The sequence below is a fragment of the Phalacrocorax carbo genome, chromosome 2, assembly GCF_963921805.1.
Source record: "Phalacrocorax carbo chromosome 2, bPhaCar2.1, whole genome shotgun sequence".
NCBI classification, from domain to species: domain Eukaryota; kingdom Metazoa; phylum Chordata; class Aves; order Suliformes; family Phalacrocoracidae; genus Phalacrocorax; species Phalacrocorax carbo.
The window spans coordinates 141,721,072-141,746,636 of NC_087514.1; the positions used below are offsets into that span (position 1 = coordinate 141,721,072).

Consider the following 25,565-nt stretch of genomic DNA (forward strand, 5'->3'; position numbering starts at 1 on the left):
TTTCGGTCACAAGGCTTTGCTGTCAGACAAAGCCACGGTCCAGCACCACGGCCCAGGCCTCCAAAATTACACGTGAAATTATACGTGACACAGACCAGTCGTGTCATCTTTAACCCCAATTCGTCTGTTATGGCACAAGCTACGCGCTGGCACCCTTCTATTTCTTGATTTATAGAGAAAAAAGAAGCTGGGTGCAGGCGTACGGAGAGCTAACGCCCGCTAAGCGCTCCCTCTCCCCGCCCGCCGGGCGGAGGGCCATGCCCGCGCCCCGCAGCCCCGCGAGGTGCTCGGCACGGCCGCAGACGCCGGCCCCGGCACCCCCCCTCCGGCAGCGCCAGGCACGGCGACCCCGGGAACAGCCGCTCACCTGGCGGGTCATCAGAGACTTGATCTTCTGCATGACGGTACCGGTACCGGTCCGCCCGCCGCCGCCGCCCCGACAGCGCTCAGCAGCCCCGCACGGCCGCTGGCCGGGGCCCCGGCGGGCACGGGGAAGCCATGTTGGACGCCACCTGACAGAGCCCGCCCGCTGCTCCCTGGGACCGGTAGTCCTCGGGCGGCGGCTCCCGACTACAACCCCCGTCAGCACGGCCGTGGACGGCGGGCGGGGAGAGGCTCCTTCCGCGGCGGCGCGCCCGGCCGGCGCCGGCAGCCCTGAGGCGGCCCTTGTCGGCGGAGCGTGGGGGTGGCCGGGGGCGCTGGGACGGGCCCCGGGACGGGCCCGCTGCCCTTCGGGGGGAGCCGGGAGCGGGGAGAAGCGAGCAGCCGCCGCCCGGGGAGGCGGAACTGGGCGGTGGAGGAGGAGAGGCTCCGGCCGGCGGGACGAGGGCCCCGGTCCGGCTCTGGCAGCGGTGCAGAGCAGTGGAAGGAGCTCGTAGGCCGGCCGCCTGCTCTTCGAAAGCGCTGCTAAACTCGTACCACCCCGAACCCGTGCTCTGCCTTGTCTCTTAGGCTTGTTCTCTGGGTTTGGGGGGATGTTTATAGTATGTATTTGGGCGTCGAGGTTCACTTGTTTAGACTCTGAGCTGAGAAGACAAAACCGGGCTCTGTCTGAAGAGACAGACTAGCTAAAAATACACTTGGGTGATGGCCATTTTCTGTTTGCCCCAGGTTATTACGGGTGTTAGGCATAAGGGTGTTGGGCCTGGTCACGGGTGGTGCAGTTTTGCATCACCAAAATAGACTTGCACGTTTCTATACTTTGGTTGTATAGATTTCAACTTAAAAAAAAAAAAGCTGATAACTTTTAAAATCTTATTTATAAAAAAAAAAATAATTTGTTCTATAATCTTTGTTTCACTGGAGACAACATTCAGTAATAAGGCTACCAACACATCCACTGCAGCATAGCAATACCTGCAGAAAAGGTCTTTCCTTTTGGAATCACTGGAGTCTCTGCATAGGTCAGCTCAGCACACGTTCCCTAGTCCCGTTGTTATTTAGCCTGCCAGATGGCCGATAACTTGTTGCAGGGTCTGACAGATAAAAGCAGGCACGCTGCTCTCCATTTGAACCAACACAGTGATGAAGGGAAGGTCAGGACCGGTCGTCCCCTCCCTGCATGATTTAGGAAGAATCCATTGCTTCTGCCTACCACTGGGAATATAATCCGTAGTTATATCTGTGGAAAACCTCTAACAAGTTTAGCACATAACAAAGTTACTTGTTAGTAATAAAATAGCTAAAATTTGCAGAAATGCTGGAAGTACTCAGAGCATTACTGCTGCAAATAAAGTTGCTTTAATGCTTTTATTAAAAATGAGTGAGGTTTGGGTAAATGCCATTTAACAATCAGAACAAGCTACAATTCTATAGAAAAAAATAATGTACGATTTTAGCATCCACTTTATTTGTATATAAGTTATTCAGTGTAGAAAATTGTGGCATATTAATGACATCAAGAGCATATCCAAATGCTGGAAATATGGGGACATACTTAATAAATATAATGTTGCTAATTGGTTCTTTCTTTTTTTTTTTTTTAACTTTCTTTGCCCGCGTAGAGCATTTGAAACACCAACACAGACTTTATGCCAATGCAAAAGCTCCCATTCATTTCAGTTAGAAATTAATTGGAACCTGTGACCAATATATTATTACATGTTGAAGCCACATAGATAATTTCTAACTCAGGTTTCATAAAAGGTTGCAATTTGATATATCTAGCCTACAGTTGTGGATTAAGCAGGTTGTAAACAGCAGCATTCAGGAGGGGCTGGACAGCGGACCTGGGAAGCCTTTGGGAATATACGAAATACCCTCTTTATCCACTGGCTCATGTCTGGCGGTGACATTATTTCTGGTGGGACCACTGTACTTACTTACTTGTTAACCTGAAATAACCCTCATGTTTCTTACATTTGATTATACAGAGCTGCTGAGAATTCTGGAAAGATCTGGGTATATTCACCTCCCTTGAGTAAAAATTGAGCATTCAGCCCTTCTGGTGGGGGCTTAGGACCTTGCAGGACTCTTGCAGTGAAGGGGAGGCAATTCCTTGCTACCAGTCCCTCCTGCACAAGGCAGGGTACAGTCTAGCCTAATACTCGTTAATCCATAATGGTCTGCTTCAGTGCTGTATAGCGAAAAAGTAGTGTGTTTTTCTATGGATAAACCATCCCTGTCGATGCAAATATTTGCTGTTGCAAACTGTTACTGCACTTGCAACTGTGGGAGGGTTGCCTGGTTTGCTGCTGATTAGATTTGTACAGTGAGTGACAGCCTTGGACAAAATCCAAATCATACATTAATATTAATATTAATTAAACCGATGTCAGTTAATGCAGAATAAACAGTAATCAGCAGCTAACTCAACAACTGTAGTAAGCCGTCCACTCTAGCCATTGGATTCTTTGTTAGAAGATGCCTGATAGGCACTTCACATACATGTTTAGAGAAAGGGAACAAAATCAGCGCCAAGTTATGCTTATATTAAGGAAAAAAATACAGAAAAGTTATGGGCTCAAAAGTGCTAGAAAAAAAATTAAGACTCTTGCTTTTTATAACAGGAAGGGAGAGGCTGTCACTGGAAAAGATCTGAAAAAAAAATCTGAATACTACTTTGAAATAAGCAGAACCATCTAGCAGCACAGTATTTTTTCTGAAACTAGATAAAGGATGTTAATACCTATAACCTGTACATGGGTGCATTATTTTCATTAATTGGATGTACTTTGTATTCTGCACCCCATTTATTACATTCTGTTTCATATTTGCTGTGGCTGCTGGGGAAGGGTCACGATAAAGTCGGAGGCAGTGAAGATGGGTGCTCATCTAACAGGTGCTCCACTCCCTTTGTTCTTTGTATACACATATTCAAATCACATAAGGCGGGGGACAGGATAGGGCCTGTTAACTCATTGCTGATTTCACTAGCAAATAAACCAGCAGCTGCAGGTCCAAGCCCTGGCTTGGATCAAAACTCAGCTTAGCACTGAGAAAAAGGTGGGATTTGTGTGGGACAGGATGCTTTCATGGAGCTCTTTAGCCAACCTCTTCTGGGACTTACAGTGCAAAATATATTTTCTGCTTGTAGGTAAGAAATGGTATGAATTATATTTGATTGTCACTGTGGAAATGTGGGTTAGTTTTATACTCCTAAATTTAAAGGTATTTCTGTTGTATTGTCAGGTGGTTTTATTTCCAGAAAGTAGCCTAAAACCTTTTAATCAGATAGTGTCACCTCGGTTTATGAGTAGAGCTATAAACTTTCAGCAGCTGACAAAAATTAGTGCTATACAGAATCTGTATATAAAACATTGGCATTGATTACATATATGTGGTCTCATTTTATAAAGTAGTATATACATTAGGCATTCTTTTTAACAAGTAAGGCTGGACAGGTTCTGGACCAAAGTATATACAGAAGCCGTTACACATCTCTTTAAAAATGGATTATGTGGAGACGCTGCTGGTGCATTATTTTTCAGTTCATTATGATGCCTTACAGCTAACAGGGAAACTATAGGTAATATTTAAATGTACTTGGTGCTAAAATTAAATTAAGCTTTCAATCAACTGAAGAATGTCTTCCCATTAATAGCACATTTGTTTGGTATCTGGGGCAGTTTTTGCAAGTACACATTAGCTATCCATGCACTTGATAAAAAATAGATGTTCTGTGCACTTTGTCAGAAATAGCTTGTGATCAAATGTTAGATAAACTTATATTTCTACAAACTTTCGTAGTTCACTTCTGTATTTAATTGTTTTTGTAAATAGGGAATATATAATACTACAAATGTAGTGCATCCTCTACTCATTCATGTGTAAGGATGATTTTTCTTTAATCTTTGTGAACTTCATATACGGTCACCTAGTTTCCTTGATTTTTAACTAAATACATTGTCAATAGTTTTGGCTTCATAAAAATTTGATGTTTTATATTAAGATTATTGGATTTTTTTTGACACTGAAAACCCTTGTTGATAAAAAACACAGTGAATATGCACTTTACCTGCATTACAACTTTTTTGGACATTTTTTATTAAAATCCTACATGAGATATTGGTATGGAAGCAGAGTGCATCAGAGTACACGTTTGTTCACCAGGAGCCTGGTTGTCTAGCCTTACTCAGATATATACATTTCCTAGTACAGGAAATGAGTAGCTTGTACTTTATATCATGACAAGAATCGGGTTCACAAAGCCTGCCAAAGACATTGACCTCAGGAGCTAAAATTAGGTCCAATAACAAAGCTCAGTGGAACTTGTTCTTGGGCAAAAATCCCAAACCGGGGAAGAGTATGCCTGAGTCTCTCCAGATATAAATGGGGATATAGGAACTGCAGATTCCCTGGTCCATTATGTCTGGTTTTTGTCATAAATGAACGTATTTCTGAAAAGCGTAAAAACTGTTATCACTGATCTAGTGATGTTTTATATCGAGTTCAGGGTGTTTGGAGAGCTGAAGAGCTAAATGAACACTGGTGAAAAGCAGTTGAGAATCCAAACTCACTTTGACAAGGAGATGTGCATGTTAAATTCAGGGAATGATAAAACCTTGCTAAGCAGGTTTCAGTTTATGCCATAAACTCAAAAGTTATGTCATAGTTTTTTATTTAAACTAAAGCTGCAGCCCTTGTTTTGTGTCAACAATGACACTGTTGTGCTTGCTAATACTGCTGAAAGCAAAGTGAGATGAAAGCAAAGCACAGATGACTGAGCTCCAAATGGAGGTCGTTTTGGTACAACCCTTACGGTCATAATACAAAAACTAGTTTTCAGAATTCCATTGTCTTGGAAAAATGTGTATTATATTTAGAAAGCTATAGAGTTAGACTTAAATGATATGGAATTTGTGCCCGAAGAGAATGAAGTAAGGGTTTGGCACATTGGCTTGATTTCACTATTAATTCAAGGGTTAGTCATAAGCATCTTCGGTTTTAATGAAAAATCAAAATTGGTCTAATATAATAGAATCATAGAACCATTTAGGTTGGAAAAGACCCTTAAGAACACTGGCTCCAACTGAGCACTGCCAAGTCCACCACAAAACCATGGCCCTAAGCACCACATCTACACATCTTTTAAATACCTCTAGGGACAGTAACTCAACCATTTCCCTGAGCAGCCTGTTCCAGTGCTTGACAACGTTTTTGATGAATTAATAACCTTTTGGTGAAGAAGATAGCCCTTTCGGTGAAGAATATTCCAGGCTGCAAAAGATTTGATCTCTGTTAAAGCCAGAAGTCTTCCAGCATTACTCCTGTAAAACCCCTGCATTTGGCAGGGCACCATTATCTAATAATTTCTCCGAGCCTCAGCCTGCCTTGCCCCTCGGCCTGCCAGCCACAGAGGAGCTCACGCATGCTGGTGGCACTCCACAAAATCACCCCCGCAGACCCGGAAGGAGCAGCAAAAGCTGCAAGTGCCCAAAGTCACTCTTGAACAGACTCCAGGGGAAAATGATTTCTGCCCTCACCACCTCTAGTCTTTGCTAAAAGAATTTCCTTAACCGCAGATCAAAATGTCTTTCCAGCCTGTTACACGGAGCCAAATTTCCCCGTGAATCAAGGGGAACAAAGTTAATTCACAACTTCTATTCCCATATTTTTTAACTGACAACAAATTAAGTTTTCCAGCCACAATTCTCTTGATATTACTGTATTATGGTGGTACCTTCTACACTGGTGGTCTCAGTTATCCTAGTGCTCACTAGACCTGCTTGGGTTTTGCTAATTTTCTGCACAAACAGATCTGTGAGAAATATTATTTGTTATACACGTTTTATGATTACAGTGCAGCTGTTACTGGCTTCTTGTCTGACAGCACAATCGCTTATTGACAGCTAAATAAACTCAAAAAATGAGCAATGTCATGCCTGAAGAATGAGGAAGGATATGGACAGATCTTTGAATTGTTCATTTATAGATCTCCCAGTGTTTGACAGATGTTTTTGACTTCATTCCAGGAAATTTAAAATTTGAAATGTATTCGATGGGTTATATGAAATATATTTCCAGCGTTAAATATTTTGTGAAGGATTTTACTGAGGAATTATGCTCTTTTCCCCTTTTTCAAATGGACAACGACAGTTTAAATCTGATTTGTATTTTAAGGTTTGCAGGGAGGGAATTAGCCTCTGAGAAATGTTACAACCAACAAAAATAATCTCCTGTTAACTAGAGTCTGGCAAGTCCCTAAGAACTGTGCAGCATTAGAAAACAGTGCAAGAATGACAGGCCACAAATATAAAAAAGCAGTAGGGGAGGAGGCTTCAATTTTATGTCCTTCTACCATTTCTGGTTTTTGATTTAGAAAAAGTTAATCATGTAAACATGTCTGTCCTGTGCATCCTCCACTTAAGCCTCTCCATGTTTTTCCTAGTGTCTTCCTCCTTTTTTATCCTGTTCTCATCCTGTCTCGGCTGACCCCCAACCACCCCTTCCACATCAGTGCCCATGCAACCTGAAGTCCTCTGCCTGTTTCCCCTTTAGCCGCCGAGAAGATTTGCCAATCTTTCTGTCAGAAGATTTCACTGTCTTTATACACATCACCACTGCAGTGTTCTGCCACATTTTCCTTTGGTTTCCCTGCCATACGCTCAGAAATGCTGCAAGCTATCTTCTCTACTTGAGCATAGTATTGCTCAGCTTTATGAAAAGAGAAGCCAGCCATAAAATTACGTGGGGTTTTTTGGGTAGACTTTGTAGCTGGCTTCGTATTGACTATAAAACTCACTAGTTCCTGAATGGACAGAATATGACCAGAGATTTCTTAGCAATAGGGTTTTTTTCTGAAATACAGTTACTATCTCACAGATGGTTTTGTGGGCACCTTCAGCAGTATGGACAACATTGCTACCCAACTCGCTACCCACGAGCCAGTCCCCTCCCGCACCATCTCTGCTCTGCTACTTTTCATGCCCTTCCACAGTACCTCTAACATTATTACTGGCATTACATATTGCCATGCTGCATCTGTTACCCGAACCCCTTTTTGTGTCCTTACCCTGATCCTCAGTGACAGTTTTCTTTGCAATTAGCTCAAGTGGCAAACAGCTGTGCAATGAAATTTGAAGATTCTAACCCAAAAGGTACATACAGCTACCATATTATGCTACTGAATTGATATTTTTATCTTTTCCTGCTATATAACCTGTGAACTTAGGCAAAAATGAACCTTTAACAATTTCTTCTTGTCATAAAGACAAATGCTACAAAGGTAGGAAATATAAGAAACAAAGTTACCTCTGCATTATATTAATCTTTAATAGTACAGTCATGTATTTTTCACACATAACTCCCTCTGGCCCCCCTTTCCAGGTAGAGGGTATATGTACTCCAGCTGGGGAGTTACTTTTTTGCTACAGGTATTGGGAAGTGTGTCAAGAATCAAAAATCATAGAATACCAAGTTGGAAGGGACCTCAAGGATCATCTGGTCCAACGAAGATGTTCAGTAGCAGGAGAAGAATAGATGGTGCATGGTGACAGCATTGCATGTCACCCTGGGCAGTGCATTCTCTCTGTCAGTTTCCAGCATGCTCTTATGCAGTGGTAGACGGATTACTTAAATCACGGTTTTCACATGTTCTTACTAATAAGAAGTTGCTTTTTCCCTAGGGTTTTGACTTAGCACTTGCAATGTGCTTTTCAGCAATATTGAGCACTCAAAGCTGAGCAATCAAACCTGCAACTGAAGTTAACAGGAGCTGCATCTTGAACATACTAAAATCTGTTTACATGTATTTTGAAAAATCCACTCCTTGATATTTCAAATTGATCATCCAAAATGAGTGGGTATTTTTGCTGTTTATTTTCTCTGGGCTTAAATTCCTCATCTGTAAAGTTGTATCAGTTATAATGGTGTTGTGAAATCAATTCATTAAAGTCAATGCTTTACACCATTGCTCTACCTATGAGTGCTGTGGAAAAGTTCATGTGGAAATTGATCACTCAGCCCTAAGAGTAAAGTTTTAATAATATTCTATAAATCTGTCTAATATCTGGCCAACACAGTTAAAAATTATTCAAAAATAATATATGGGAAAGATTATGATTAACTGAGGAGTGGCCTTTTTGCACTCTAACGGAGGCAGGATTCTTGGAGAACAGGATTAGTTGTGTGGCTGAAAATTTTGCTTTTGTTTATATCAACAGCAAACCTTAGTTCTGCTCTTTCCTAAAATTGGAATACTTGACTTTTGCAAGCTTAGTAATGATTCTTGAATTTAGTTTTACATGTACAGAGCAGTCAGCAATAATAACTACATACAATTGTAATCAGACAAATTCATGGAAATGCTGCTTGTTACATTTTTAGTTTCTCATTATAACTGGCAAAGTAACACTAAGAAATTTCTCTCTAGCTAAACCAACCCAGGAAAAAAATCCCAAAAATTGAGTTTGCAGTCCAAGATTGTTAGACAGTGTAAGTCCTAGAAATTGGGAATATTTTAAAGGGAAAATGTTTTAAACATAAAGGTAAATGCACATTTTCTCACTTGGCAAACGTTCAACAATAAAAAGATCCTCTGCCCATAAATCACAAATATCCTTCCTTTGTCTTTTCACATATTTTAAAACTGGAGCTCAGTAGCTAGATCCAACTTCACAAAGGTCCATGAGTGTTTACCCCTTTCTTACTGCAAATCTGAGTTACAACCATACAAAAATATGTCAACTTTAACCTTGAGAGTTTTTTCTCTGTGAGAATTTCTCATTTGAGTTTTCCAGGGTTTCCGTTTGTGGTTTGGGTTTGTTTATTTGTTTGTTCTTTTGTTTTTATGCAGGTATTTGTTCTGCCTTGAAGTTGACAGTACCATCTCATACCATCCATGGTATTGAGGGGCAACCACTCCATCTTACTGTTGACTACAATTTCAACGCCACAGCTTCTGAAATCCAGATAATTTGGCTTTTTGAGAGGCCTCAAAGTAATCCGAAATACTTGCTTGGCTCTGTAAATCAAAGAGTAGTTCCAGACTTGGAATACCAGCACAAGTTTACCCTCATACCACCAAATGCATCTTTGATGATCAATCCATTGCATATCAGTGATGAAGGCAATTACATTGTAAAAGTCAATGTCCATGGAAATGGGACAATAGCTGCCAGTCAAAAGATTCAAGTAGCTGTTGATGGTAAGTTAGTAAAATATAGTATCTTCATTTTGAAAATAAATTTGTGTACTGGTTCTTAGTATCGAGTTACAGTAATGTATAATTTAATCCAACCATACATGAATAAATATGAACAACTAAGTTATGTTATTTTCTACTGCTGCTGGAGGGAGTGCTGCAATATCCCATCTTTGAACAAAATTAATGTATTGAGTAATGTTTCAGGATCATAAGTAAAAAATTGAAGGAGTATAGAAAACAATAATTAATCTTAGACAAACTTCTAACAAATAATGTTTTATAAGGCTTTTCTGTGCTATCAATCATGAGGGTGCATTAACTTTCAAGTAACTGTCTTTTTCCCTGAACAGCTCTTCCCCAAGAAAATCTGCAACCAATTACCAACTCAGGATTTTATTCTGCCTGCAGGCTAGAGGAGCATGGCAAGGTGCCCCTAAAAAAGGAAAGACCACAATGGGATTTGAGGGGGCAAAATTTGACCCCACCTGTAGAATCTTACTCCAGTGTCATATTCCACTGTCTCCTTTTTTTTTTTTTTGTTGGAAGATGTATTTGTTGTTCACATTCCCTATGCTGTACAGGCGGTCAGACAGAGTAGAGCTGACTGTCCCTTCGTTCTCTCTTTTGTTACATGAGCTCTCTACTTAGGCCTACCAAGTCTTTTACCTTCTGTCACTATCAAAGAGGAGTCACTGACTTTTGCCAGTGACCTTGTGTCTGTAAAAGAAACCCAGATCTGAATTCCTCACATACTGAAGTTTCCTCTTTGTAGTGGGGATAGAAAAAAAAAAAAAGGAAGTAGAAAATGATCATCTAAAAGAATGACAAGAGGCTGCTGTAATTTATGGATTTTATGGAGGGAGCCCTGTTGCTGTTGGGCTTGCAATAATGACACGAGTGACAGAGTAAGTAGCATGGTAAGGTTGTAGCTGCCATTTCAGTCCCATACCCATCCAAGTTCACAGTAATCCACACAACCAGACTGACAACATATTCTGGTGGTGCCCAGTGTCAACAAAGCTGCAGGCAGCCAAACTGAGGAAGTCACAGACTGTGGGCGATGTCATGCTTTGCACCCTTTTCATTTCAGTAGGATTGCTCATGAGGCAGGAGCTAGAGGTCATGGTATACTTGACTGCAGCCTTTGTCATATTATCAACAATATAAACAGTCTAGTTTTCTTTAAGTACTAGAACAATTCTTAGAGTTACCAGCTGAGAATATCAACTTCTCTTTTCACTCGTTAACCACATTTACTAAATAGAATTTGAAATCCAAGTACTTTCCAGAGAGGATGATGACTGCTATTTGTATCATCTTGACAATGAAAGCTGTAATATACTGGCTCGTCACTTTTATAACTCTTCATATCTCTTTATTTTACAGTTCCTGTCACAAAGCCAATTGTACATACTGAACCATCTTCAGGGGTAGTGGAGTATGTAGGGAATATTACATTAAAATGTACTGTGGAAAAAGGTACAAGAGTAATATACCAGTGGATGAAAAATGGGAAGCCTCTCCATGCCAGCCCTAATTACACCTTTTCATCAAACAACGCGACACTTCTGATTGTTCCTGTTGTAAAAGAAGACATTGGGAATTACAGCTGTCTGGTATCTAATGCTGTCAGTGCAATGGAAAGTGAGATAATTGCACCAACCATATATTGTGAGTATATAAAATATTCATAATTACCTTTGTATAAATGATCTGGCTGGAAAGAGTGCCTCTAACTAGGAAAACAGGCAGAAAACAATTGAGTCAACATTTTATGTGAGTTTGCACTAGAAATGAGGTTGTTTGTAACAACTCTATCTTACAACAGTGTAATAAAAAGTTATTCAGTATTATGTAGTTGTGGAGATGAGTCTGAACTGCAGAATTCAAATAGGAACTTCAAGAATTCTACAGTACAGGCGTCTTCAGATCTGGAAGAGACGTGACTCAAAGGAAAAAATTAATCACATGGGTATACATGAAAATATTGTTAAAAGTGGAGACATCAAACACTATCAAACAGATAAGTACAGGAAGTACCAGGCTGAAGGACTGGCATTAGTGTTTTTCCTTAAGATGATTTTGAGTCCAGTCCTGTTTAATATTTCCATTAATGACATCAGCAAAAAGATTGAGAGTATCTCAACGAAGTTCACCTGTGACATTAAACTGGGAGAACTGAATGACTTTGACAGAGTAATAGAACTAGTATGAAATTTGCTAGTAAAAAATAAATGGGCTTGCATTTTTAGAGAATAAAAAACATGAACTTCTGCCGATAAGATGGAGATGGACTGGGAAATAACTGAGACAGTGAGCCTGCGTGATTGAGTTATCACAACTTGTCTGTGAACCGGCAGTGCGATTCAGGCATTGGAAAGACATATGTAATTCTAAGGCGTGTTGGCAAAGTATTTCAAACAAGGAAATAAAGGGAATACTAATGGCATACAGAAGATGAGACCACACGCAGAAGAATACCGTGTGCAGTTCCTGCACATCCCAGAGCAATGATCTCAAACTGGAAGGAAACAGAACAGAAAGGAATGGAGAACAGACCTGGAGAACTCAGTCTGGCTTAGAAAATCAGAGCTGAAAGGAGTGTTTGCTTTCCACATCAAGTGGGAAACATGAGGGAGTAAGAAGAGTTGCATAAAGGCCAATGCTGGCAGAAGAATAAACCATAAGCTAGCCATATATTTTGAGTGGAAATTAAATCACCTGAGAAACTAACTGTGAACGTAGATAGAGTTCATGAAGGAAACGAGTTGGAGAAAACAAAAGATTGACTTAATCAGCATTCAGTAATTATACTTCAAATCTTACAAAGGGCACTCTCGTTTTGTTCCTTATCCCTCCTGTAACGTCAGCTCCCAGTGCCTTTAAGATTAGCAAGCAGCACGCGCTCTGTATGTGACCTTGCCAGGCTCTAATCCTCATGTCCTCAGGCGCTGAACTGTCCCTCTCAGAGGAGAGCTGAAACCAGACAGGTCAGGACCTATCTTGCCTTGCCACCAGCCTGGTTCAGATAGAACCAGTTTACCCAATAGCACAGTGTGGATGGCACAGTGCAAGAACTAGAAATGGATTCCTGTGCAGCCAAGGGCTGGTGCTCACTCTTGCTTTTGCTGGGCTCTGTAATCTGGCAGCTGGTAGACAGCCCATGCCCTAGACTTGTTATGGTTGTACTACCAGCATATTCAAAACCTACACCTCTTACTATGTAATATTTTCCTCCTTTCTCCTCTGATTATCCATTCTGCTACTTATTTATTTTTAATTACAACTTGGAAGAATCGGATGCGGGGGTGTCTTGCATCTAAAGGGTTTGTGGGTGTCTCTACACTGCACCAGAAGAGGACTGCCTAAATTAGTGAAAACTAACATTGTTAGCTGATCCCATAGGTGCAGCTTATAAAATTGACATCAATGCATACCTGAAGATGAAGGAGCTGCTGCAAAGAGTCCTAAACAGGGCAGATGTGAATTGAGCTTCTGTTCACATTAGACAGAGAAATCATAATAAAATGCTCTACAAGGAAATAACCAGCACTTATGGATTTTTAACTCACCATTACCTTAATTACAAAAAAAAACCCCAACAATTGTCATATTCCTTCCTCAAGGTAGCACATTTTTAAAAGCCTGCTTTTGTACAGTCACAATCTCAGCTCACTTAAGTGCTTAAAGTGCTAAGAATGAGGGCTGCATGTGTATGAATGTGCTGCCTCTACTCCTTTTCTCACTTTAATGAGCTATGAATGGACCTTATACATCCATCTCTTCAAAGAATACCTACACAAAACTTGGGGACGCTGTATCCAGCACAACCTGACAGCCTTCTTACAATGCAATAAAATCAGGTTAGGCTAGAAAAATATCTGGCTCACTCTAAACCTTTTGGACTGCTCTGTGCATTTGTGGCATAGCCCCTTCGGCATTCGCATTTCTGACCTGTTGCACACAGGACTGGCTCCAGGGCACTTATTGCACTGACGGCTGTGTGGGACACTTGCACTGACAAGGTGTGTGCCCTTCAGTCTCAGTTTTGGTAATGCTTCCCTTCTCCCTCACTTGACTACATGTATTTTCCAGCAAATATGAAAAATGTTTCCAAGTTCTGAACTGGAAGCCTAATTTTGACCCATTGTTTAGCAGAACTTTAAAATCTCAAAGTTACTTTAGTGTCCACATTCCTGGAACATTTTGCTGTTTGAGTGATTGTGATATACAGCTCAAAAGATCTGTACATATCAAAAACTTTGAGATTCAGTTTTTGTCCACATGTGGAAATATTGTTATAAGCATTTTCATTTTGAGAATGTACTTTCTATTTAATCAGAATTGAGTGTTTGCTTTGTGCAATTTGAAAAAATATATTAAGAGAAAACGATGCAATGCTGAAAGACTCCAGTACTTGCACTACTCTCCATACTGAAGTTAGCGGTAGGAATTGGGGTCTTACTTCCGGAGCTATACGAAGTCACTTAGTTCAGTCCAATCTCTGCCTGCAGGGGTAGTTTGTCTCCCAGCTCCCAGTTGTCAATAACGATCCAGAACAGGCTCTGGGATCTCTATGTGCCATATGTCATTGCTGCGGGGGAGTTACTGGGGGTGATAAAAAAAAGGTCACTCACAGTAAATACCTGCCATCTGCTTGGAAACTGTAACAGTCTCGTGGTGATAGGAGCAATTGGAAATATTCCCACAGAGCAGTAAATTGTTACTGAGAACAGATGATTTATTATTTTACAAGTCATTTAGTTAACTGGCTTTATTGAGACAAGAGGCAGATTTCTGTTGAGAACGATACTGGAAAGGAGAAGCAGAGCTGAGGGACCCATGAAGGCTGTCACTGTGTTTTTTTGCTGAGAATCAAAAGTGGGGGTTTCTTCATTTCTCATTAAAACTACTCTGCTTCTCCATTAGCTATGATAATAACGCACCCCCAGAACATGGCTATTGCAGCAGTGTGACCCAGAAACAAATTATTTCAAGACTGGAAGAAGCTGCTGTCATGGAGGCTGCAGCAGAAGCTGCTGTACTGTGCTTACAGAGTGGAATTTAAGAGACTAAGTGGGATTTCCTTCCTTGGGACTTCCCAAAGCTAGAATATATTTAATCCTAGAGCAGGAATGGTTAATTACCTGCTTTTCAGAATCATCCTTCAAGCTGTGTATATCCCTCAGCAACCCAGCGTTTAGGGATCTTGATGATGTACGCAATGACCAGGAGAGTCAAAAAACTGTTCCAGGTGAAGCAGAAGGGTTACCCGATGCTTGTGTTGACTTTATTAAGGAATGCCACTTTTCAGACCATACCAAGATTTGACTATTCCTTAAGAAGATCTTTCTTTCCCTTTTTTTCAAACATACTTCCCCAGCCAGTGTGCGTCAGTGTTTTTATAATGGTTTCTTTTGATTTGCATCTTTCATACAAAAGTATAGTAGTAGTGTTATCTGTCTATGCTGCACTGTTATGATACTGATAAAAAAGCTGAAGTCAATTCTGATTCTTTCACAGACTGTGGCAAATCTCTCCCTATAGTGAGGATCAGAGAGACCAGTCAGCTATTCTTACCATTAATCTCTGTTTACATATGTCAAAGGTTATATTATCAGTGAAAATAAAAGCTAATTCTTCAAAGAAAGAAGAGCTCGATAGGAGGAACCACTGAATTGCTCTGAAAGGGAAAAAAGTGTGTTCCTGCCTATAAATAGTGTGTGAGGGGTTTTACTTTCATTTATGAAAAAGTCAAAGTTTGGTACATCGCTGTCCTTTCCCATTGGAAAAAAGGGAAGTAAATACCTGTATTGGGTGAGCCCCTGTGAGAGGCTGGTGTTCTGGACTGTTCACAGAAGCATGCGGTCCGAGTGAGGTCAGCCAAGGCAAAGTAGCTGTGATAGGTCTGCAGTTCCCAGAAATGCTTATTACGGGGTCATCCAGCTCTTGGATACAGCAAAGCAAATCACTCGGGAACTTCAGAGCCTGTGAAGAAGCAGCCAGCATCTAGAGTTCAAAAAATGCCTTGATTCTTCAGAATGGCCCCTGCCATGTGTGTGGGAGCAGCACTAATTCATGCTGAAGTGAGTCTGTGTTGCATTTCCCAAGTAAATATTATGCATGATGTTGGGCCTTCCCCAAAATGAGACTGCAAAAAGCTTACGCCTAAGAAATAAGTAGAGAAAATTAAAAGTTTGACAAGTTTACTTTGTGAAATACAGACTTCAGGTTAAAAGTGGACTAAACTGAGGACATGGTGTGGTAGTCTACGTTCTCTTGTCTAAGCCTTCACAAATAAAGAAACCCAGAGGGACACACAAAATGGCCTGTTTTGTGCTGTGTGCTGTTTGTCTATGTGTTCTTGAAGAATAAATCAGTCTCATAAAAAAAAAGATGGAAGATAAATAGAAGTGTGCATGTTAGAGGAAGGGCAGCCTGGATTTTCTGATGAGAAAGTAAGTCTGAAATGTGCCAGTGTGCTACTTCATGTAGCGGGGAATTTCACATTCAAACCCAGCTACATTATCGTAATGCTTCCAGACAGCCTTAGGAAGGTGGAAATATTACTTGACTGCACTGTCTACAGCGGGCATAAAATTGACTTACCTGTCTTTTTGCTATGCCATTCTGTGTGAGGCACTTGCCAGCAGCTTTACTGAACTTCAGGGATCCTACTCAAAAGTTGTCTCCTGCTCATTCTGCATATATTCTTCTTTTGGCTTCTGTCAATATCAGGTCTGTGTTTTTCTGATTATGCATGTAAGCCCTTAGGGAATTAGCAACATTAAAATTATTCGTTCTTTTGACTGGAAAAAGTAATTTAATGAGGCAAATCTTGATTATTATATTCTCCATGTTAACTTATATACTTAGATCCCTGTAAAAATAGATTTTAACATGTAATGATACAAAACCCCAATGATCTGAAATGATCGATTAAGAATAGCATGGGAAATATTCTTACCATATTTAAATATATTGTTTCCCTTGCCATTTTCCTGTGAAGGTTACCCTAAAAATACTAGCTGCTCAATTTTCTGAATAATGAGCACACAGCCATTGGACAATATACGTCTCTTCTAATTATATTCAGAAACACAGCTTCCTTTCAGCACAAGGGCTTACTTTTGAAAGAAACATAAATTTGAAAATAGTAGAAGCCTACTGAAGTGGGGGAAAGGTTAAACTTTATTTCAGCAGTTGTTCATGGAAAACTTTTTCTGAAGTTATCTAAGGCACACCCCACTCTGTATTATAACTGTAGGGTAGTTCCCCAAATAATTATTATACTGCACAGTATTACAGTGAATGTTTATGTATTTCAAGGCTAATCTGTTCACTTTTAAATGTGCAGAGAAATTACTGGAGGCAATGAGTTTGGCATTTAAGCAGAAAGGGTCAAATATGACCCTGAAGAAGACCTGCTCCTTTATTTCACAGCTTTTCCAACTGTTTTCAGTTTTCGTTCTTTTTGTCATACTGAATGATGCATAGACTTGTGCTTTTTCCTTAAGCAGCGATTAGATCAGTATTAAGTGGGTGTAGTCTGAGATAAACCTACTACAGATGAAGTTACTGAACTGAAGACCTTTTTATTGAAATGGCTGTATCCAACGCCAGCCATTCTAAAGGCTAGTCTAACTTAAAAATTCTGAGTTTAGAGATATGCTTCTATTTAAAGTTTAGTTATATCCTCTGATTTTATTTTTTCCACTATGTTTTCTTTTTTTTCAATGCAGATGGACCTTATGGACTTAGAGTTAAATCAGATAAAGGTCTGAATATAGGGGCAGTGTTTACAGTTGACATGGGGGAAGTTATACTCTTTGACTGCTCAGCAGATTCCAATCCACCAAATACTTACTCGTGGATTCAAAGGGCTGACAATACCACTCATGTAATCAAATATGGACCCCATCTGGAAGTTGTATCTGATAAAGTGGCCCAGAAGACAATAGATTACATGTGCCGTGCTTTCAACAACGTGACTGGAAAACGAGATGAAACTCACTTCACGGTCATCGTTACTTCTGTAGGTAAGAGCATTAATTCATTCCTGTAACTGTAATGTCTGAGCAGAGTGTCAACCCCAGAAAAAGGACGTAATTCTTAGAGAGAGAATAGATATCAGAAGTGAGGCCTTGCTAACAATGTAGTAAAGGGGATTTTGGCCATTCAGTGGGACCTGGGTTTTACTCGCAGTGTGACGTGGCTTGGGACAAGACCCGCTAAGATGCTGAAGTTTTGTGAGAGTTTGACACTAAAATATATTTGGCTGTTTGGAACTTTATCCCTTGAGTAGAAAAACTTCCTCAGTAGGCAGACCTCACCATGACCAAGTACCATGGCAGAATTAGATGTCTCTTACTCTGTTTCTTACTTTTTGCCTTTAAAAATTATAAAGATGAGTGGAGAGAATGATGCGGAAATCTGCTGAATGACAGGGTGGGCCTTTCCTCCCACGGACAGATTTTGTCCAAGGTTCACTGTCCCACACCTTTCAGGAGCTGTGAGCCCTGGGGCCACCAGGTGACCAGTACGTGGGATAGTTTCAAGCATACATCACTGACTAAAATAACCATAGTCACAGCAATGAAGGTCTTTAATATTTTTCCAGTGTGGTTAGGTATTATAAGTACCTTAGTTTAGTGTATGATAATATTGCAAGCTATGATGATGAATGGTTTTATTACAGTCTGTTGGTAAAAATTAATTCACTGTCATATTTATGAATCTATGGATTGACTGCTAGGTTCTGCCGAACACATGCCTTTATTTCTCATACATTAATTACAACCTCAGTTTCTGTATCAGATTGTGTTAAAGAGCAACAAAGCAGTTTTTCAGAAAATCTCCAGAAGCATACAGCAAAGATATTGAGGAAGTCTGTTATCTCTTATTAATGCAGATCGATACAAGTATTTTCAGATAAGGAATATATGCTATTAATGTTCAACAAGATAGAATAGATTGCCTTTCAGAAAATGTAACAAAGCCATTTCGCTTGTGCAGAGCAAAGAGCTCAGCCATTTGTTAGTCAGATAAGCAAGGAGAGCAGATGTCCATCATTCAGGCTGACTTACGGATTCATCACAAATCCATGGCTTTCAGTACGCTGGAAGGACGATGGGTTGCAATTTTACAATGAGAATACTGCATTTCAAAACTAAACATTGTGGCTAGTGGCAAAAGAAAATGCAACCAGAGCTATATGTCAACAGAAATAAATGTGACATTTCCTCAGGAAGTTCATGTAAGCTGTGATATATATGTGAATATTCATCAATCAATTTTTGTTAAAATATTCAGCTAAGACTTCCTTTCAAAGGCTGAAAAGAAGGGAAAACTCCAAAGGTTCATGTGTAGTTGCACTTAAAAACATACATTTCCTAATTACAAATACTTTGCCTAACTAAGGCTTTTTAAAACACTTTATCCTGTGTATTTGCAAACTAAAGCATATCAGTTTCCCCCTCTATAGCCTCTTTCTTCTTGATGAGTATTTATTCAGAGAGCACTAAATCCAGATGTCGAGTCTACGCTTTGCAATGCAGCACTGATTGAGGTGTGAATTCACACGCAAGGCTAAACTTCCAAGATCCTGCTCAGGCTAAATGCTGGTTGGAACTGATTAAGCATACGAAGCAAAGACTGTGAATGTTATTCCATACCCCTTCTCCCTGTCCCCATGATCCTAGATACAGAGCCTGGACTGTGCCTCTCAAAATACTGGAAACCCCATTTTCAGCAGCAACAGGAACTTCAACGTTTCAGAAGACCTTACACAACTTCCCCACCTAAGGGACTGAAACTCACATATGTGGTGCTATAAACGGGTGCCTAATTAATGCTAAAAATCATTAAGAAAACAATTCTATCAATAAGTTACAATTATATCAATCATTGCACTAAGCTGTTACCCAGTTTTAGCTAAGACTAGTTAGAATTTAAAATACGAGTGTGGATCTTGTTAGGTACACAAGCCATTGCTCAGTTCTTAAGTTGAGTCAACTTCAGTATGTTAAATGCACATAAAGAGCACATCTTTGTTTTCTGCACCAGTATGCCTGTGGAGGTAAGATTTATTGAGTCTAAATTTGAAGTTATTCTTTTTAAAGAACATTTTTAAGGGATAGATGATTCTCCAGTGTTTGGGTTTTTTTTTTCTGAGAAAAGCAGTACACTGAAGGAGTATGAAAGAAATTTGGTGAAATTGCAGTGATTTATTTTCCCATATCTTCAGGATTCATCTGGTTTGAAATCCACATATTTCATCTTTGTGATAAGCGCTGCGCACACAGCCAGCACAATGCCAGTGAATTACATGGAGGTATAAGTAGATATAAGTAACTGTGTCTGCACAGAAGTTCACAGATGTACGGGAAACATCCAGCTAAATAATGCACATTTGATTTGTACTCACAAAACTGGCACTGACAAATATGCAGCATTGATTTACCTGTATGGATTGTGACATGGCCTTTAATTATATTAATTCTGCATGATTCAGAGCAAAAGGAGGAAATTACAGGTGCACAAGCAACCTTGCTGTTTCCTAACTTTCGCATTCCTGTTTTTGCAAATTCTATGCAAATGTTTTCAACACGGTTTTGTGTAGGTATACATATTGTATTTGTGTTTTATCAGTAAATCCTGCTGGAAACCTACTGCTAATGCATATCTCAGCAAAAGATCTGAGCAAAGGAAAGAAATACTTTGGATATATTTAGACATGAATACAAACAAACATAATTTATTGGCATCTGATGGGATTTGATAAACATCCAGACTGTCGGTGATCTGAAAATCTTTAGAAAAAATACAGTAGTTCAGTTAGCCCCTCCTACTCTACAGCTTCTATAGCTAGGAGAATTTCCCTCCCATCTAGCAGAACTGCTCACCTAATAGTCACCTAATTTCTTGGTAGTTCTCTATGTCTAGTGTCTCTATGCATAAAATTAGAATATTTGTCTATCTTTGTGATGCTGTAATTCATTAATTATGTTTACTGACCTTCATTTAGCTCTAGGTACTTTAGCTCTACTGTTCTGAACTCATTTGTGATAGGCATATCATTGCTTTTCCAGTTCAGGAGCTTTGTGGGGAAAAAAAACCCTTACCAATTCACAAGAACACAAATTTTGTATGTATTTTGTATCTTTATGCAGGTTTACTATCTTCAGATTAATTTCAAAAGATGCATTTTTTCAGTGTCGTAATAGCACATTATACAGAACAAGAGACTAAATACAGAACTCTTCTTTGTCACAGGATTGGAAAAGCTGGCCCAGAAAGGAAAATCTTTGTCATCTCTTGCAGTAATAACAGGAATTTCATTATTTGTGATCCTAGCTATGTCTTTTATATTCATATGGAAAAAATATCAGCCACATAAAGGTATGTAAAAGTTAAGCACACTCCATCTCTTCTTTTGGACCATCAGAGCAAAAAGAATGATTTTTCTTTTTTTTTTCTTTTCAGTGATACAACAGAAACTGCAAAGCAGGTACAAAACCAAATCATTCTTAGGTCTTGAAGTCCTTTCCATCAAGAGAATTGCATTTTATCATACTAATTTTCTTTCCTTGTCTTATGACATCAAACTGAAAAACATGTTTATGTTTTCTAGGCCAGAGACTGATTACAGGAAGGCACAGACATTTTCAGGTAATACTAATGAAAAAAATGTGAGCGTAAGGCCAAAATCCATTCCTGCAAAAAATTACCATCTCCGCAATACAAAAAGAAAGAAGGAAAGGAAGTGAAGTGTGTTTTTAACTTGGGTTGCACACCTACCTCTATGTTAGCTTACTTAAGATAAAACCAAAATGGCAACAGGTCAGCGTGGGTTTAGCTTATGCCTGGAGTTCACAGCAGTATGAACCTTTTGGCTTGCATTCTAGCTGTTAACCCTGGTTAGAATCACCTGTATTCTGCTGTTCTCACCAATACAAAATAAATTAATATTATTATGGGATAGCAGTGGGAGGATCACACTTCAAAATAAATGTTCATGGCACCAATCAGTACCAAAATCGTGAGATGTTAATATGACATTACAGTATGTATATTTTAGCCCCAACCACATTCCGTACTACCTTCCTCTGTGTCATCAGGACCCAGTGTGTTTTTGTCACTGCCTCTTTTCCTTCCACAATCCTTCCCACATCATCCTGGGCAGGAGAGGCTGGAGACAGGCCATCCTTTGGAAGGGTAGCACTTTTGTTCCCATCCCTTTCTACTAAAGCATCAGAGCAGGCCATAAGCTGCTGCTACATGTGAGAGGACAGAGAAATGTATGAAGCTCAGGAAGGTAAGAGATTCACTTGAGCACAGAGGGTCCTTCACCCCAGCAAGTGGTATATAGAGAAGAGAATCTCAGCACTGTCTTTAGTGCTGCAGCCTTTGCTGTGGAGTGATGCCCAGGAGACAGCCAAGAGTCTCAGACCTCCTGGACAGTAGAGAAAGAGACTCCCACCCTAACTACAGGTTGTATCTGAAGTTCCAGATACAATCTGTCAACTGGTTTAATAATGTGGCACCTATTAGTATTATGTTCTCTTTTTTTATTCTCAGTATCATAGAAGATTCTCACTACAGTGCAGACATGCTAACCTTATGGACTGGGCCTCTTTTCTATGGTAATGAAAGTAAATCAGTCTGTTCAGCCTTCCAGCAAAAAGAGTTCCAATGGCTCTACCAAAACCATTACCAAGGTTAGCAAGAGGCTCCTCACTTGGTCTGAGGTGTTGGAGATAGCCAAGCATGGTCCACACCAGCTGTGCAGCTGCCCTGCCTCACTCCATGCTGGCTTAGGAGTCTGGCAGGGAAGTGGCTTAAAGCCAATCAAATAACGAATATTCAGATGTTTTAAAAATTAGGCCAAATGTAAGTTGTCTTTTCCAGATTCATACTACATCTCGATACCTTTTCTCATTTGTTTGTTCTAACTTTAGGACATGAAAGTGCTTTGGATGATTTTGGGATATATGAATTTGTCGCTATTCCTGGTCTTGCTAGTGGTTCTAGGGTATGTGATTTTACATCATAAACTGATGGTTTCTTTTCTGTTTCTTAAGGTGTACTAAATATCTGTGCTAGAATCCTTCTGTCAGTGTGCTTCTGCTGCTGTTTACCTAGTACTTATTCTTTCTTTACTACATTACTAGTTCAGTACTTGCATTCACATAGTGCAGTAAGGAACTAAACAAGCTGTAAAGTGAACAGTCTCAATTCAATTACCCTATATAAAAAGAATGTTAGTAGTGCTGGGTAGATGGGTTGCACTGAACCCCTTGTGTCACAGAAGCGAAGTAATTCTTGTGGTGCCTTTTTCTCCCTTGGCCCTAATATTGCTGCTCAGGCAACATACAACTTCAGCAGTGCAGAAAAGGCTCAGGGGGGTATTTGAAGTTTTCATTGTAAAGATATGCAAACCGAATCTCAGCTATATTTCACAAGAATTATTTTGTTAGCTTCATGTATTGCAGGGGAGGACTTAAGCACAGGAATTTTGCTAGCAGAAGAAATCCTACATATGCTACTTCTCTGCCTTGTGGCTTTGCTGACATTACTGTACAGCAGTTGGAGATCATTCTGATGTGGTGTAAAAGGACAAAGAAAAAATGAGAAATAGGGCCACAAAATTTAGAGACAACGGACTGAACCTGGGAGGAAGTAGACAAAGCACTTTCCCTTTGCTAGGGAAAACTTCTGGCAAAATAGCCTTGTACCCTTGGAGAGCATGGTCAGGTAAGAGAGAGCTCTTAAAACATGGTCACACAGGGTTACATCAACAGTCACACCTAATTTGTTACTATGATTAGTTCTCGTAATACATAATGTATTAGCAAAAAATAGTCATAGATTAATAACCCCTTTTCTTTGCTGGGGTTAGATGATTGAAATAGATGTTTCTAGGGCTAGAGTACTATCGTAAAGGTTAGCGTAGAGGACAGACTTTTACAGCAGCAGAGATAAAGGGCGTTTAGAAAACAGAGGAGCCGAATTGCATCTGTGAAAGTTTGTGACCACAGGAGTCTTATATCAGGCCCTAAATCATCACAGCCTTAGCAACACTGTGATATCCCTTAGGCTGATCATATCACAAAGTCACATTCTTGCAGAATCGGGGCCTTAGTAGGTCAGGAGGGAGAGAGAGGATGTACAGAATGGATGTACAAGCAATGAAATCTATTCCAATTTCCAGTGAAATTTCAAGAAACAGGAGAAACTCCACTGGTTTATGTTCAGTTACTCAGATTTATGGCATTGCAGATAAAGTCAACTTTTGATCCACTGATTCATTGTGGTTAGTTAGCAGAAAAAGGCAAAAATAAGAAAGCGGAGATAATGAAGAACTAGAGGTTGAGTAGAGGCACAAACTGAGAATTCCATACGGATGGGGAGTCTAGGTGTTGTGTTGACATAAAAGCAGACTTGTATGCTTAACATACCGAAAAATTTCATTATTACTTCATTTATGGCTCTTTTTGACTTGCTGGTGGGAGTTTTATGCTGAACCATTTTCTCCTTTTTTACTATCTATTCTCCTGCTTCTCTTTATTAAATGGTCCTTCCTTGACTTGTGGTACATCAATATAAAATGCTTGCTATATTAAATGCGAGAGCTCCATCCTAAATCTTCTAAGATCCTAACTGAATTTAAAACTATTGCCTGCCTTACTACAAATGTGGTGAAAACTTAATGGAAATGTAAACTAATAGAGAAGAACTGTTAAGTCCACATGCAAGCTGTTGATAGGGAGAAGTTTAAAAAAGGAGATGTTACGTTATCAGTTTAATTTCTGTTTAATCTTTTCCTATTTGTACTTACAGTAGGAATACTCTTTGCTGCTTTTAGGTTTCAAGTCAATCTGTTCCTGGCTCTGACTTTGTCCCAGGCCAGGATATGCTTAGTACGGTTTATGAAGTTATTCAGCATATTCCTGAGCAGCTGCAACAAGACCATCAACAGTAAGTTAAAGCCGGTGTGAGCTCATGCGGTAGCTCAAAGACAGTACTTTTGCATGCAGAACAACTTACATTTTGGTAGCTGGTGTTTGATTCCAGAGGAAGGGGTAGGGAATGAAACCAGATGTAAGCTACATCAGTTCCTCCACTCTTTCCTATCCAATCCCTCACTTTTCCTCAACTCCAGGCTACTGTTTCATCATGCCAGTTTTGTCTAAGTGTGAAAAATAAAAGGTAAGATCTTCAGAGACAATTTCAAATGAAAATTCCCAAATGTTTTAAGAGGGGGGCTATAGTTTCACGGCACTGAGACATGATCACTTCCCACCGAGCAGGTTAAACCTTCAGTCAAAGCAGTTTAATTGGTAGCACAGCTTCCAGACCTGCCAGCCGTAGGCCAAGTAGAGTTAGGTTTGGGTTTTTTGCAGTGTTGAAACTGGTCACCTGATCAATAACCAGTGGCTGTTAAAATGGTCATTGAAATATTAATGGACAATGCTTAGTTACCTGAGTAAGAAATGTCCTGATTTGTATCTTAATTAACGATTAAGAGCAAAAGAGTTCTTCTGCAGTATTCTGGCTGGGAACTCAACAGAAACACTTGTGCTGAGTTAAGTACCAGAAAGACCACGGCACATTGTGCTTATGCAGTTAGAGTCTGGTAGTGCTGGTTTTGTTCAAATCACCTACTTTATAGCATTTCTTGGCATAAGAATGAATACACTGTAAAGTTCCTGTAATTGTGGTATAGCTGCCATAAATCTGTTGTGAATACTGACAGTCTTTCTTACAAATTAAGAACAGCACACAAGACTTTATTTAGTAACAAGCCTTTTATATCACATTTTCCATGTTTTTATGATGTGCTCTGTTTCTTTTATGGTTGGAAAGGAAAATACAGACTCTTACCTATATACTGATCAGTCGGCTGAGTAATCACAATGTTTATGACTGCACTAGCATTCAGTACTTACACTACTAAAAATTTTGTGCAGGTTACATT

At 39.8% G+C, this 25,565-nt stretch overlaps 2 protein-coding genes across 2 annotated transcripts in view; one reads left to right on the top strand and one right to left on the bottom strand.

Annotated features, from left to right (window-relative positions):
* VPS50 (VPS50 subunit of EARP/GARPII complex) overlaps nt 1–654 on the bottom strand; it is a 97,652-nt gene extending 96,998 nt beyond the window's left edge. Inside the window, exon 1 of the mRNA XM_064444614.1 lies at nt 368–654. Within this exon, the coding sequence (XP_064300684.1) occupies nt 368–400 (33 nt within the window). The 5' untranslated portion in view covers nt 401–654. The remainder of the gene's footprint in view (nt 1–367) is intronic.
* A 2,807-nt stretch (nt 655–3,461) lies between these two features.
* On the top strand, nt 3,462–24,569 carry HEPACAM2 (HEPACAM family member 2). Its single transcript, XM_009512237.2, has 9 exons — nt 3,462–3,535; nt 9,236–9,586; nt 10,973–11,257; nt 17,329–17,625; nt 20,861–20,986; nt 21,071–21,095; nt 21,219–21,256; nt 22,546–22,619; nt 24,453–24,569. The coding sequence occupies exons 1-9, from the start codon at nt 3,466–3,468 to the stop codon at nt 24,567–24,569; spliced, it is 1,383 nt and encodes a 460-aa protein (XP_009510532.2). The 5' UTR covers nt 3,462–3,465.
* The last annotated feature ends 996 nt before the right edge of the window (nt 24,570–25,565 follow it).